This window comes from Myripristis murdjan, chromosome 14, assembly GCF_902150065.1.
Source record: "Myripristis murdjan chromosome 14, fMyrMur1.1, whole genome shotgun sequence".
Lineage (NCBI taxonomy): Eukaryota > Metazoa > Chordata > Actinopteri > Holocentriformes > Holocentridae > Myripristis > Myripristis murdjan.
The window spans coordinates 4282506-4297341 of NC_043993.1; the positions used below are offsets into that span (position 1 = coordinate 4282506).

The 14836-nt window shown below is 39.6% G+C and overlaps 1 protein-coding gene and 1 long non-coding RNA gene across 2 annotated transcripts in view; one reads left to right on the forward strand and one right to left on the reverse strand.

Moving 5' to 3' along the window:
• The window catches only part of grk6 (G protein-coupled receptor kinase 6), an 88498-nt gene that overhangs the window by 59532 nt on the left and 14130 nt on the right, over positions 1-14836 (forward strand). The window contains exons 8-13 of the mRNA XM_030068874.1: positions 871-1011; positions 5253-5443; positions 7139-7176; positions 10745-10834; positions 11680-11888; positions 13485-13622. Of these exons, the coding sequence (XP_029924734.1) occupies positions 871-1011; positions 5253-5443; positions 7139-7176; positions 10745-10834; positions 11680-11888; positions 13485-13622 (807 nt within the window). The remainder of the gene's footprint in view (positions 1-870; positions 1012-5252; positions 5444-7138; positions 7177-10744; positions 10835-11679; positions 11889-13484; positions 13623-14836) is intronic.
• On the reverse strand, positions 1731-6199 carry LOC115371473 (uncharacterized). Its single transcript, XR_003929370.1, has 4 exons — positions 6097-6199; positions 5274-5417; positions 2682-2768; positions 1731-2378 (listed from the first exon to the last, which is right to left on the reverse strand). It is a non-coding gene; the product is annotated as an uncharacterized LOC115371473 (long non-coding RNA).

The window sequence follows — 14836 nt, forward strand, 5'->3', positions numbered from 1 at the left end:
GCTCATGCTCCTTAATTAAAATTTTAATCCCCTACAGTTGCATTGTTTTTTTTTTCTTTACTAAAACTTGTCAAGTGCCAAGTGACTACAGATGACTGCTCTATTAGGCTCCATTTGACACTCTAGATAGTTTTAATTTCTAGTTTCCATGATTTATTTGTGCCAAGCTTAGCCAACTGAGTACACTGCAGCCTATGGTATCTTTAGTCAGCAGGCATAAGTACAATTTCCCCCCTCCCCTGAAAAACACTTATTAACAATTAAAAACAGGTATCAACAATGCCTCTTCATGTATGGGCCCATATTGCCTATTTTGATGCTGTGTATTACAGCGTAAGAAAATCCAAGTGTGGATGACTCTTTCAATTGAAGCTCTGTTGATGTCCTGATTTGTTGTCCTGTCTCCTGTTTGATAATTCATTTGTTTCTAAAACTGTCGACTTGCTGCAGGGCTGCAGGTTCCTATTACTGTTGGAAATGTGAAGTCACAAGGTGGACGTTGACAAAACAATTTGTGCATTATTAGACAGTGGCTCGGAGAGCAGCTTTACAGTTGTGTATTGTTAAGTGGCATCAAGAATGAACATTAGTTATTGTGTTACTTGAGTCATGAGTTTTATAAAGCAGACTTGTGTCCAGCAGGTTTAGCGATGCATGTGCCGTCTGCCTGCCTGTCTCATTTTCTGTCTCTGAAGTTCACTTCATGGCACTTGATTCAATTTAGCTGCCTTGCAACAAACAAAAAGAACTAATTTAGCTAAAATGCAGTACTTTGTGGTGGTACGTTGCAGAGTTCATCGTGCATCACATTTACGTCAGAAAGAAGAAACCTAACTCTCTCTGTTGCTCTCCTTTGCTTTCACCCTGCAGGTGTGTGCGTGCCAGGTACGAGCCACGGGGAAAATGTACGCCTGCAAGAAGCTGGAGAAGAAGAGGATAAAGAAGAGGAAAGGAGAGTCCATGGCCCTGAACGAGAAACAGATCCTGGAGAAAGTCAACAGCAGATTTGTCGTAAGCATCCAGGTTTATTGAATGAGTGGTTTGGGCAGTGTGGTTGGCTGAACAGACTGATGCTGCAACTGTGCTGGTAGCTTCCATAAAACATGACTACATTTACACTGTACAATTTTTTTTCTTCTTATTCCTTCTGACAAATAAATAAATAATATTGAAACAAACAAACAAACAAACAAAAAATCATGTCTCTCTTGCAGGATGGCAAATTTGCACCTGCCACCTGCTCAAATGCAGTTAAATATTTGCAGTGGCAGTGACTTTTTTTTTTTTTTTTTTTTTTTTAAATGAAACTGTCTGCAGTTCAAAGGTGATGAAGACCCATAAAGGCTCACTAAAGCTACAATAACAGCAAATAATGACAACAAAGTAGAAATGCAGAAGAAGAGAAGATTATTTAATCAAACGTGGCAAAAGGATGAGTGAGGAAGAGAACAAAACATGACTACAGTGTGCTCACTTTGCAGAGCTTATGTCTCAGATAAGGGGCTGGTAAATTCATTTGTCATGGGACAAAATACTTAAAACTGGAAGCAGTTAAATTAACCTTTTGACTTTTGAGCAAGTTCAATCAATTTCTTTCAGAAACATAGGGGGAAAAGGCAAGGAAAAAAATCAGCAAAAAATAAAAAAAAAAACCCAATTGAAATTAAATCAGTTAAACTGAAATGATATATTTACATGTCAGATCAGTGATGCTAGATCGATGTCAGATTTCGTGTGTTGAAATGCTTGTGAAAGCATTTAAGGACCACGAATCAACTAAGGCACAAAAAAATGTGTGTTGTAAATGTAATCATAATGCATATAAAAAAAAGTGACCCTGCCTCTTAGTGAAACAGACCTGGGTCAACAGTAAAGCTGTTATAAGAATCGTCTGTTCAGCATACAGAAAACCTGTTGCACTGTGTTGTGTTTGCTGCTGCGTGGGACGCTCTGCTTGTTTTCTGCACTGGCAAACTGAACATCCCTCGGATCAATAACTGGTATTGTATCTCATCCTAAAAATAGGCACAGTCTATAATAATTGTGCTGAACAGAGTTATGCATACATGCAATACAACATAATGATTTCAAGCTGCTACATTTAAAACCGCACTGTCCAGATGGAGTTCAGTATGACTGGATCATTTGACCACCAGTCAGCCTCCTTTACTAAATCAATCCATGGGACAAGAACAGAGCAACTAATGGGAATCCAAACAAACAAGAAACAATGAAGTCATTTCTGCTGCTCCTCACTAAGTATTTATCCTCTCCTTTCGACACTCTCATCCAGTGAGAATTACCGCGAGTGAACAACGTAGGTGTTCAGGATGTTGCTCAGGGATGCTTCACATTCTTCAGTCTTCACTAAATCAAACCTGCATAAAATAGCATCACAACATCAAGTATTCTCAGTGAACAGATATGAAGCCATGGCCTCCTGGAATATTGTCAGATTTGTTCAGTTTAATCCAGTAATGATCAGAAAGTGCAGAGAATTTGGACAGAACATATCACATGATCTCCAGCTGATCTCAACTATGTCTTTGACTGGGAGTTAAACTCTGAATTGCAGTTGAATTCATTGTTAAAACGTGTGCTTAATGAATAATCCCGAGGTCACAAATGTCACTTTTTTCATCAGAAACAAAAAAAAGAACAATCAGATCACATCATCATACCTTGAACAGACGTTTTTTCTCTCCTCCTCTTCATGGCCAAAAGAACCACGATCCTTCCTTAAGCGCTTGAGTTAAGATTGAGGCTTCCTAATGCATGCGTATGATATTGATGATAAGGTATGATAAGGTTATCTTGTAGATTTATCAGTGAAAATACTATAAACTGCTTTGTAAACAAGTGATGAATATAAAAAGTAAATAAACTTATATAACTTATACAACTTTTCTTAGCGCCTTTTTAATAAACATAAATAGCTTTTACCTTAAAAAAAAAAACTTAAAACAGCTATTTAAATGATCATGAATAATAATAATCATCATCATCATCATCATCATCATCATAATTATTATTATTATGCTACCAACCAACTCGTTCACTCTGATTTGAGTAAGTTGTCACATGGGAACAGAATTAACGTTTCCAAAATGTAGAAATATTTTATGAAGGCAGTTTAATAAAACTTAGAAAGCAGCAAGAGTAATTACGTTTTTTTTTTTTTTTTTTTTTTCCCTTTTAAGATTTGGAACTTTAAAAAGTCTGTTGGCTTTTCTGTTTTCAATTTGCATTTAAATTGGAAGGGTTCTATTGCAAAAATAGATATCTACCATTCGGAAATGAAGAGACACCAACTGAGTCAAATCATTGCTGGGATGAAAATCCAATTCAGTAAGCATCAGAGTATAAGACAGATAACTAGCCCTCTTCAGCTCAACAGTAAGAAACAAACCACATTTTCGAGGGTGTATTCATGTCTCTTCTGAACACGTGGACCAGGACACATCAGGTACAGGCATTTCCCTCTTCAAAAATGGACATATAGAGCATTTATGGTGGGAAATCTTTTGTATGTTTGTTCCTAAGGCAGCTCTGTGTATTTCAGTCTGACCTGAACTGCGTGCAACATTAGCAACCTCAATAATTAAAAGACAACAACAGGGTCGGCCTCTAGTTTGGTTTGACTCCATGCCAGATGAACGTATTTGATTTGGACACCTATCAGTAAGCTGCCGCAGGCTCCCAGGCGGACAGTGGACTTAAAAAAACATTCCCATTTCCCACACGCACTTCCTCTTGGTTTCTCATGTAAAAATACACAAGCGGACAATTTTGTTCAAAATATCATTTAAAGAAAAATAAAATCAGGGGTTTATGAGTAATTCCTTTTCATTGTGGGAACATGCAAGCAACAGGATGATGACACTGAAACGCAACTGGTGTGTCTAGTCCTTCTGGGCCCATTTGGTTGTTTGGTGTTGATGATGAGATGACACATCAAAATAGAATAAAAATAATCCATCTTGAAAATAGGCGGGTGGGGTTTCCCTCTTTGATGACCTTGTCTGTGCAACTCTGCACTGCAAAAAGTCAAATCTTACCAAGATTATTTGTCTTATTTCAAGTCAAAATATCTCATTACACTTAAAATAAGACATGATCAGCTCAGAAATAACTTGTCTTTAGACAATTTTCACCTGTTTCAAGTGAAAATTTACTTGAAACAAGTTAAAATTTGCTAGAAACAAGAAACTTTTTTTTTTTACTTGTTCACTTGTGTCACAAGTAAAAATTTGCTTGTTCACTTGGCAGAATATGTTTCTTGTTTCTAGCAAATTTTAACTTGTTTCAAGTAAATTTTCACTTGAAACAAGTGAAAATTGTCTAAAGACAAGTTATTTCTGAGCTGATCATGTCTTATTTTAAGTGTAATGAGATATTTTGACTAGAAATAAGACAGTTTTACTTGAAATAAGACAAATACTCTTGGTAAGATTTTGACTTTTTGCAGTGTGAGGAGTATTTCTCGGTTTCAAACAACATCCTCTTCTAAAGAGCACCTGTCCAATCCATAGTAATGACCCGCTGCGCAGCCGCTTACCCTCTGTTGTCTCTTTAGACAACCTAGATACAGATGGGTGACAAGTTAAAGGTAAAAAAAAAACACCATCATTTAAAGTGTCTTAAAAAGTTTCAACAGCTTCAACGCACCTTTGCATTGATTCTGCAAGTTTATGGAACGATACAGGCCTGAACCCCTAACCCCTAACCCTATACGGTTAGGAGGTCCACTGGCTCTGTTAAGCTGTGGGGAGGATTTTCCTGGCATGGGTTAGCTCCACTTTGTCCCGTAGAGGGAGGGCTCACTGCAGATCAATGCAAGGTTATTGTATGTGATCCCCTTTATCCTCTGATGAAAGGTTTCTCTTGTGATTGGAGTGGTCTGACAAAGCCCCTGTCCACAGGGCATGAGGGCTCACTGAATGCTTTGATGAGGATGAAAATGATGTAAATTATTTGCTATGGCCTTGGCAGCCACCATATCTCAACTCAGTTGAAGACCTGAGGGAGATTTTGGAATCTACCACCGTCATCCAAACACCAAAAAAGGGAATATCTGTTGGAAGAGTGGAGCTCCATCCATCAAGTGGCGTTCCAGAGATTTGGAGGATCTATGCCAAGGAGCATTGAAGCTGTTCTGGTGGTTTTTGGTGGCCCAACACCTTACCAACACACTTTATGTTGGTTTTTCCTTTAATTGATCACTCGTCTTTACTCTGCTGCTGTGTTTGTAGGTAAGTTTAGCGTACGCTTACGAGACGAAGGATGCCCTGTGCCTTGTGCTGACATTGATGAATGGAGGGGACCTGAAGTTTCACATCTACCACATGGGAGAGGCAGGCTTCGACGAGAAGAGAGCCGTCTTCTACTCGGCGGAGATCTGCTGCGGCCTGGAGGACCTGCACCGAGAGAGGATTGTCTACAGGTCAGCAGGCAGTGACGCTACAGAAATAGACTTGTTTTGAAATCAGAGAGGAGGTTGGAATGCTTCTTAGCTTCTCATGTCAAAAGGCTGTGGTGTTGGGCAATCTTTAGATTACTGAAAAGTCCTGTAGTGATCACATGGAAAATAGAGGCCTCCAGAAGTTAAAATACAAAACAACCAAAATACAAAATACAAAACGAATATATTTTCCCACTTGCCCCTTGTACAATCTATCCATCCAGATAGTTTCATGACTTGGTGAGGTTTCAGATTTTCCCTGACCTTCACTGTCTCCCAGCACCCCATCACAGTTGGGCAGGGTGTTTGGAACTCAAACCATCATACATTTACCTGTAAAAAAACTGTAAACAGTCTCCATAAACAATGATACCTGACATAATCCACATCTCATGGGGATTGGCAGGAAATAGATCCTGACTTTGCCAAGTCACACAGAAACTATCTGGATGGATAGATAGCACTGTGTTTTGGGCAAAGTGTCTTTTTAAAGCTGCACTGGGCACAACTGAACTGCAAGATTGTTTTATGTAAAAATACACCCAGCTTATTGGTTTTCATAATGAAGTGTGGCTGGAGCAAAGACTACCAAGTCAAACCAAAATGAAATTTGGTCTACAGAAAGCTGGACTCACCAGCATTAAATCTTTAACCACTCTCGTCACCAGCCTGGCCAGGTTGGTGAACAATGCAAGCTGTGTGCCATTTACTGGCATCACCATGCAGGATTTCTGTAGCCTGACACAGTCAAATTGTGATTTCCTTGCTGCTTTTTACTACAGGAAACACAGGGCGTTCACAAAAATATGTAGCAGGCTATTGGATCTGTCATCTGTCAATCATTAGTTAACTGTCCAATCAAACACTGCAAAATCTCAAAATCTTACCAAGACTATTATTCTTATTTCAAGTCAAAAATGTTTTATTCCTAGTCAAAATATCTCATTACACTTAAAATAAGACATGATCACCTCAGAAGTAACTTGTTTTTAGACAATTGTCTCTTGTTTCATTGGCAAAATTTGTTTCTTGTTTCTAGCTAATTTTCACTTATTTCAAGTGAATTTTCACTTTTTCCACTGGCAAATTTTGCCAATGAAACAAGCAAATTTTCACTTGTTTCAAGTGAATTTTCACTTGAAACAAGTGAAAATTGTCTAAAAACAAGTTACTTCCGAGGTGATCATGTCTTATTTTAAGTGTAATGAGATATTTTGACTAGAAATAAGACATTTTTGACTTGAAATAAGACAAATAATCTTGGTAAGATTTTGCGTTTTTGCAGTGAACCTAGGCCTACCTCTAACAGCAGAGATGCATTACAATATATCACCACACGATCAATTTGGTTTGCATAGATTTCTGACATGTGCCACATGACTTTCAGTGTCAGATTTCAATTTTAGATTAGATTTTAGAATTATGTTTTACTAATGACCAGCTTTACTCTGCTAATGGCCAAACATCTGATAGATTATGTATTGGTGTATCACCTCTGGGTTTAATCCAGCTGCATTAGATATCAGTGCTGTGGGTTGTGGAGATAGATTTGGGTTTTTGACATACAAAGTGAGGTTAATAGGTCACAAGATAAAGTTCCTGTTTTCCTACTCAACTGCTCATCTAGCATCTCTCTCTCTCTCTCTCTCTCTGTTTCTCTCCCTCTCTCTCGCCCAGGGACCTGAAGCCAGAGAACATCCTGCTGGACGACCACGGTGAGTAGCAGCATTGACAGTAAAGTCCCGTCTCTCAAACCGAAGCTTGTCTGAATGCCATTAACGGCCGCGGCGGCATCATTAGCAGAGAGTAATGGTGACCAGCTGCTGTCTGCAAATCAATACTTTCATTTCTCGCGGTCTGTCTTGCCTCGCTGCGTCTCTCACGCCTGGGAGTCTTCCTCTCACCAGTGTCTTATGACGTAAGCCTTTTGATGGATGCTTTTATCCAAAGAGCTCGACTGTATCACGAGGGCATTCATTGTTAATATTGGTCTCGGTTTTTCATAAGGCTGTGCCATTCAGAAGTGGGCCACTTGTCAAACGGTGCAGCATCTTAAATATTTCAGTCGACTAATGCTCTCAAAAAAAAGCTTTGAATTTATTTATATATTTATTTGCTTTATGCGCTTTGCGTTTTGACCATTTAGCTGAAGTTTAATTTGCAAAAATGCAGCAGTGTTACCAGCCTTCAGGGTGATGGATTACAGCTCGGTGTTAGAGAAGCACTGGGGAACTTTTATCTCTTTATGTGCAGCAGCGTAGTGTGAGATCTCCTACGGGACCCCGTGCAAGTCTCATGTCCTGTTAAGTCCCCGAGGTGTGCAGCGCTGTAGCTCAGAGCACTTTTTGCCGCTCTGCTGTTTTCCTGCAGAACGGCCTCCGTCTCCTTGCAAATGAAAAAGTGCCCAGTCAAAGCTGCATTTAAAAAGGGAAGTGCAACTGTTCTTATGAAATACACTGAGAAGCCGTCATCATTAAACATGCACGCTCTCCCTCAGGGTGTCAGCGGGCATCTTGGTTTTGTCTCGTTCCTGTTGAGTCATTAGCATCCATCAAGGATCGTAAGGGAAGTAAGCGTATTGATTAATGCTTTGAATTTGGAATTGACTTTAAATCAAACCTCTATTTTAGGCATAAATTACTTGAAGACATGCAGATGGCAAGCTCATTTTCCTTTTGTTTAAAAAAAACCCCTCAAAAACCATGTGCTTTTAACTGCTAAATTTTATGCTGACTTGTTCCTTTTTTGTGTGGCTATGTTTTTATTCTGACTGCCTTCTTCTTCTTCTTCTTCTTCTGCTTCTTCTTCTTCTGCACATGGTTATTATTATTATTAATGTTATTATCATCATTATTGTTGTTTTTGTTGCTTATGCCTAATAAGCAACAAATAACAGTATCACAGAATGGGAGACTTTTTTTGGTGGCTGCTGCTGTTATTTGTTATTCCTACTGCAAAACTGAATAGAATCCTCCACTGAGTGAACAAAAAAAAGAGTGTACTTCCATATTTGCAGTCAGGCATGTTTGCCTGGGTTTTCTAGGCTGACATTCCTCTTAATGTTAATCAGAAGGTTTTGCCTTGTATCTGGCATCAAGCTCCGCTATGAACCTTTCACTTCTGCTGAGAGTCACAAGAGGGAGCCCCGACTCCACGGAAACACTGAACAGAGAGGAAACCACCATGAACTCCAGGGAACACATGGAGAGCTGCTCTGCAAACCAAAACCTGTCTGAGCTTCTACCTGTAGCCCAGCCATATGGAAACACTGAAAGGGGATACATGTGGAAATGTCTCCGCTGGGGTCAAGGTGTTGTTGCAGACTGTTGGACTTAAATAAAATATACCACTCATTTAAAAAGCAAGGCAAGAAAAATACATTTAACACCAGCAAACAAAACAACAAAAGTGCACAGGTGAGCAGAATCTAAATGACAACAGAACACAACTTGGAAGAAAATAATAGAATGACAGTAGATTAGCAGGATAAAGAGGAGATGTATTGTGTATTGTGTCAGTGAAAGTTATTGCACCTACTCGGCAGTACTGTTTTCGATTCTCTGTCTGTGCATTACCAGTAACAGTCTCAGAAATTTGGCATATTTCACCTCAACATCTACTGGAGCTGGGCAACAGCATCTCAGACTGTCGAAAACTGAATGGACTTCCACTTGGGATAGTGAAAAGTGAGAAGAAGATATTTATAATTTATCTGAGCTTGGTTGCAAGCAACTGGAAATGATATGGGGGTGGGGGGAACCACACATTTCAGTGTACATGGTCCACACCAGTGGCGGATACAGAACATAGCGAATTCTGGATGAGCCTGTTATTTCATTTTGTTTATTTTTTTAGATAGACATGTATAAAATGATATGATGAAAGAAAAAAAAAAAAAACTCTCGGGCCCGTAATAAATTTTGGTATGCAATTTCCTAGTAGGCTACTCATTTCATAATACTACAGACATATCAGTGAGCCAGTCAGATGACAGACAGTGATGAATCCACCACGGCATAATCCTCGTTATGACAACATAAACAGACAAATGAATGTTACTGAAACCACGGAACCACAGAAATCATAAAATGCCACGGCGGGCCAAAACAAAAATAAATAAATAAACACTGGCTTACCTGCTGCTATGTTGCACAAGGCGGAGTCTTCTTGGCCTTGCGTTGAAAAGGTTAATTATGTCATCATAATCTGTCCTGTCAATTAGTTCTCTTTCAAATGACAACAGTGTCAGATTGTAACGCAACGTATTTTTTTTTCTTCCTTTTTTGTTTTTGCTGTCTAGCCTATATACCTGTTTGCATATTTGTAAACGAGCATAAAATAAACGTTGGAAAAAGGACATTAAAACATTTATTTATTTAGTTCGTTATTTTTTGGTCTTGAATCTGATAGGGTGGGCAAGCTGTCAATCTGGGTGGGCCTACGCCCATCCAGGCCCACCCGTAGATCCGCCTCAGGTCCACACTAGCCCCCTCTTCAACACGGCCCCGACTGTGAGCACCAGTTGTGACGTCACTACTGTTTTGGGCAAACAACGCAAAAAGGTTTCCCTCCAGCCGTCATCGTGCTGCGCTGTGCTGTGTTCTCAGAAATGCTTCAGATCAAACACTAAACTCTCTTCTATCATAACTTGGATCGATCGATCACTGTCTGAGGCTGCCGTGGGGCGTGATGCTGCAAATGTGTCAGCCTTTTTCATAAATCACAAGATATCCACCGCAGTGTTTTCACCCTGGACTCCTCACCAGGCGCGACGTGATCGCAGATGAATGGCTCTGCTTGTCCTCGGTTGTCTGTCTTCATATCTGTGCTGTAAGCTCTGTATGTGGCATGTCATATGACAGTGAGCTGTGGAGGCTCTGGGTGATCATCCGTGCTTGTGTGCTTTTGCATGTGGGCGTGTTTGTCCTCATACTGACAAACACACAGAAAAACAGAATTTTAGAATGATTTACACAAAGATATTTAGAATAACAGCAGTAGAATAATAATAGGAGAAAAAAAGGATTGCATCGAACGACATAAAATCATGACAATGGCATTAATGATTAAAATGTGTAGTAACAAATGTGTACAGGATGTGTGTGAATGCGTGTGTGTGTGTGTGTGTGCGCCACTTATGGAGAACTATCCCAAAATATTGTTCTTAAAGTTCCTTTTAACATAGTTGTCATTTTATTTCACAACTTAAACACAACTTAACATTTTCTGTATGTACCCATTCCTTTGTGTGTGTGTGTGTTGTGTGTATGTGTGTGTGTGTAGGACACATCAGGATATCAGACCTGGGTCTAGCAGTTCATGTACCAGACGGACAAACCATCAAGGGACGGGTGGGGACCGTAGGATACATGGGTAACTTTATTACACCATCTTTTTTTCCTTGTGTGTGTGTGTGTGTGTGTGTGTGTGTGTACTTCTGCCTTCTGTGTCCACACCCATGCCTCTGAATTATGTTTTATACCTAAGAATGCCTCCAAACATCAGTGACAGACACGCGTCCAAGCTTAAGACCTTTTTAAATGAACTGTTCTCTCAATAAAATACAACATAAAAATATTTTCCCACTTTCCCCCGAGTGCAATCCGTTTATCCACATAGTTTCTGTGGGATTTGTCAAGGCTTCCCAATCTGTCTCCCTTAACCCCAATACAACGGAGCTGGAGGGGTAAAAATGGAGGTGAAAAGGTCAACTTCAGCAGTTCTTTCCAAAAAAAAAAAAAAATGACACAGATATCCAACATAATTTTACATCCCTCAGGGATGAAGGGTTTTTTTGGGAAGTATTTCCTGCCAGAGAACACTGTATCTATTCACACCCAGCGAGTATAAATTTGGGACTGGTGGATACAGTTAGCCGGTGTTCTTCGTCAGGAAATAGCTCCGGACAAAAGTCCTGTCCCCTGTGGATTTCTTTGGGTATTGATGTCATTGATTTTGGAAAGAGCTGATGGATACACAGCCACACATGGGAAAATGCGTCAGTCCACTCAAGTTTCACATTTCACAGGATTTTCACTCATCTTCACATAACAGTGAATCAGAATCAGAGATGCTTTATTGATCCCTGAGGAGAAACTGGATCAGTTACAGTTACTCAGACGTGGAGAGTAAGAGGATGTGTATTAGTGTGTATTAGAATTGTCAAAAAAAAAAAAAAAAGTGCATTGTGATGAGAATGCTGTCCCCGTCTCCCGCAGCTCCAGAGGTGGTAAAAAACGAGCGCTACACCTTGAGCCCCGACTGGTGGGCGCTGGGCTGCCTGCTGTACGAGATGATCGAGGGCCAGTCGCCCTTCCAGCAGAGGAAGAAGAAGATCAAGAGGGAGGAGGTGGAGCGGCTGGTCAGGGACGTGGAGGAGGAATATTCCAGCAAGTTCTCAGAGGACGCCAGGTCGCTCTGTAAAATGGTTGGTGGTTGTTGCTGTCGTCTGTCTGAGTGGCTGCCAGGTCTGTGAACTTTTCCGTTTGTGGTCTCAGTTTGTGGGGGCTGCAAGTAATGATTGACTGATTCTTGAGAATGTGGATAAATCATGTCCCACTAAGAAAAATGCTATTTCTGCTGGAAATTTACAACATTTTAATGAATAAAAAGAATCAAGGGCATAATCAGGGGGTCCTTTGTACATTTGTAAGGTTCTTTTATAGGTTTATTTTTAATTTGTATTAATTTAATGATTATATGTTGGCTTATGGCCTACAAAACCAGTTGTCCTCGGATAGGAGATAATCATTTCAACTTGATTAAAACAACAAAAAGTAATAATTTCATTGATTAATATCTTTACCACATGAAAGAGTACATCATAATATGTATTAAAAACTAAGCCATTGACTTGAGTGGTATAAATTTTGGAAATGTATGTTTTAATGAGGCCACTGTCACCACCGTCAGATTAGTGTCACCACCGTCAGAGGCAGTTATATTGGTTTTAAATGAATATGCTTACAATATGTTTCTTTGGTGCTGTTGAGTTATTAAAGTAATAGTCTCTTTAATACAAAAATATGTTTTTCAAATTAAAAAAAAAAACATTACGGTGACAGTGTTGACAAAAACAAAGTAGCCTAATAACTGGAAAAACCTATTTTATGAAAAAAATACAAAATGAGGAGGTTGCACCGGTACATTGCTGAACAGCCAAGACCTTGGCCTATAATGATATACCTTCAGATTTTGTAATTTAACACACTTTTTTTTTTTTTCAAAATTAAAACCTGTTTTATCCAAATTCCCAAGAATCAGTGGATTGTTTTCATTATCGATAAATCTCTCCAACTCTTTACTTCACCGGTGCATCGTTTAGCTGATCAACGTAGCCTCGCTCCTCTTCCAGTTTGGATCGGTTGAGTCTGTAGTCGTCACATCAGCAGATTTTCAGTCCGACGTGCAGCAGCGTGATGGAGTGTCGTCATGTCGGCGGAGCTGCCACAAACAGCTGGAGGCTTTTTGTTGTGGTGGAGCCGTCACACAACCGTCCTTCACTTTCTTCACGCCTGCCCACGCTGGGCCTTTGTGTGGCTTTGATACATAATTGCTACTGATGACATAATTGCTACTGAAAGCAGTTTCCTAGAATACATAGAGCACAGAATACCACCAGGCAGCACAGATTTCTTTCTGTTTTTTTTTTTTTTTAAGGCACCAGAAATGCCTTTGATCGCTGAAGAGCAACAACTACATGGGTGGTGAATGTGAGAAAATTGACATCAGTGTTCATTTGAAGCCTGTCAAAACTATCACAGGTGGAGGAGCAGGTAGAATAGAGTTTAGTAGCATTTATGGGTCTCATTTGTTGAGCTGACATTTAAAAACACAAGGAATAATTCACCCGTTTGTTATCTTTGGAAAGTGAAGCGGCTTATTAAAGTCCATCACATACGCTCAGAACTATCTTCACAATGTGTCTCAGTGTGAGAAAAAATGCCACTAACTTTACTCATATTTCTCATATTTGCTTTCTTGCTGTGGTTTTAACCCCTCTGTATATGTCTGCCCCTCCCAGCTGCTGGCCAAAGACCCCACCGAGAGGCTGGGCTGCCAAGGAGGTGGAGCTTCAGAGGTCAAAGGTCATCCCATCTTCAGCTCCATCAACTTCAAGAGGCTGGAGGCCGGCATGCTGCAGGCTCCCTTCATCCCCGATGTAAGTGATCATTTGCCTTGTGTTTATCATCCTGATAAGAGTATTGTTGGTATCGTCATTCATTTATCCGCACATCTGTTATGACTTGGAACGAAATACCCCTACATATCAGATCGGCCACCTCCGTCACACAATTTAAACGGCACTACACATATTTTCTAGCAATAAACAAAACTTGCACCCACTAGCAATTAAAAACTGATGCTCACCCGTGGTTATCAAAGAGCTCAAGTTTGGTGGATCTCTAAAATAGTATGGCTATATATATATCCATGTATGTATTTACATATGTATGTATGTAGGTATGTCTGTGATATGTACAGGGATTTTAGTATATGTAGACCGTATGCATAGATAATATATTGTATGTATGAGCTATGTATGTATGTACATTCATTGGATGGATGAGTGTAATGTGCATATGTGTTTGTTTGTTTGTCCGTGTGTGTGTGTGTGTGTGTGTGTGTGTGTGTGCTTGTGTGTGTGAGTGTGTGTTTGTGCATGGGTATGTGTGTGTAGACATTAAGTTTTGGTTATAAATGTCTCTGGATGGGTAAAGGTGAAGTTCAGTTGGCCGTAAATCACAACACAGGCCTAAACTATGTACTGCCTCTTATTGTATACCCAACCCTATGCCCATCTGTTCTCTTCTATGTTTATTATGCACTTAATGAATTTGATGTATTGTTTTATCATAGGAACCTGCTGAAAAACAGTTCTTGAACTGAGTCAGGCTAGTCTGCATGGAACTGTAATGCTGCATTGTGACTTTCCTTTAAATAAACTTAACTGTCATTTCAGGTTCATCACAGTGTCTCTAAAATTTAGGACCCAGTTACAAAAATGTCTAATCATTTTGTCATCAAAGTATTTCATTTATCCCACTATTTCTAAAAAGAATCAGAATTTTTTCTGCCAGTCGTTTTGCAAGAGCAGGTGAAAAACAACTTAATTTGCTGTTTGGTTGGTTACAGGCAAGTCTGCTTTATTAATTAGAAGTAAAACTTGATTTGAATGGCACATTTTCTGAACAGAGAGAACCTAATGTGCTTCACGTGTAACAACCTGAAACAGTAAAATAATACAAATAAGCACACAGATATTCATTCATACATAAAAGTCCACAATAAACAGCAAAATTTCAGAGAGTAATTCTTGGGGGGGGACATAAAAAATTGGCTGTCTGGCATGACTGTACCTCCCTCTTTCTCTCT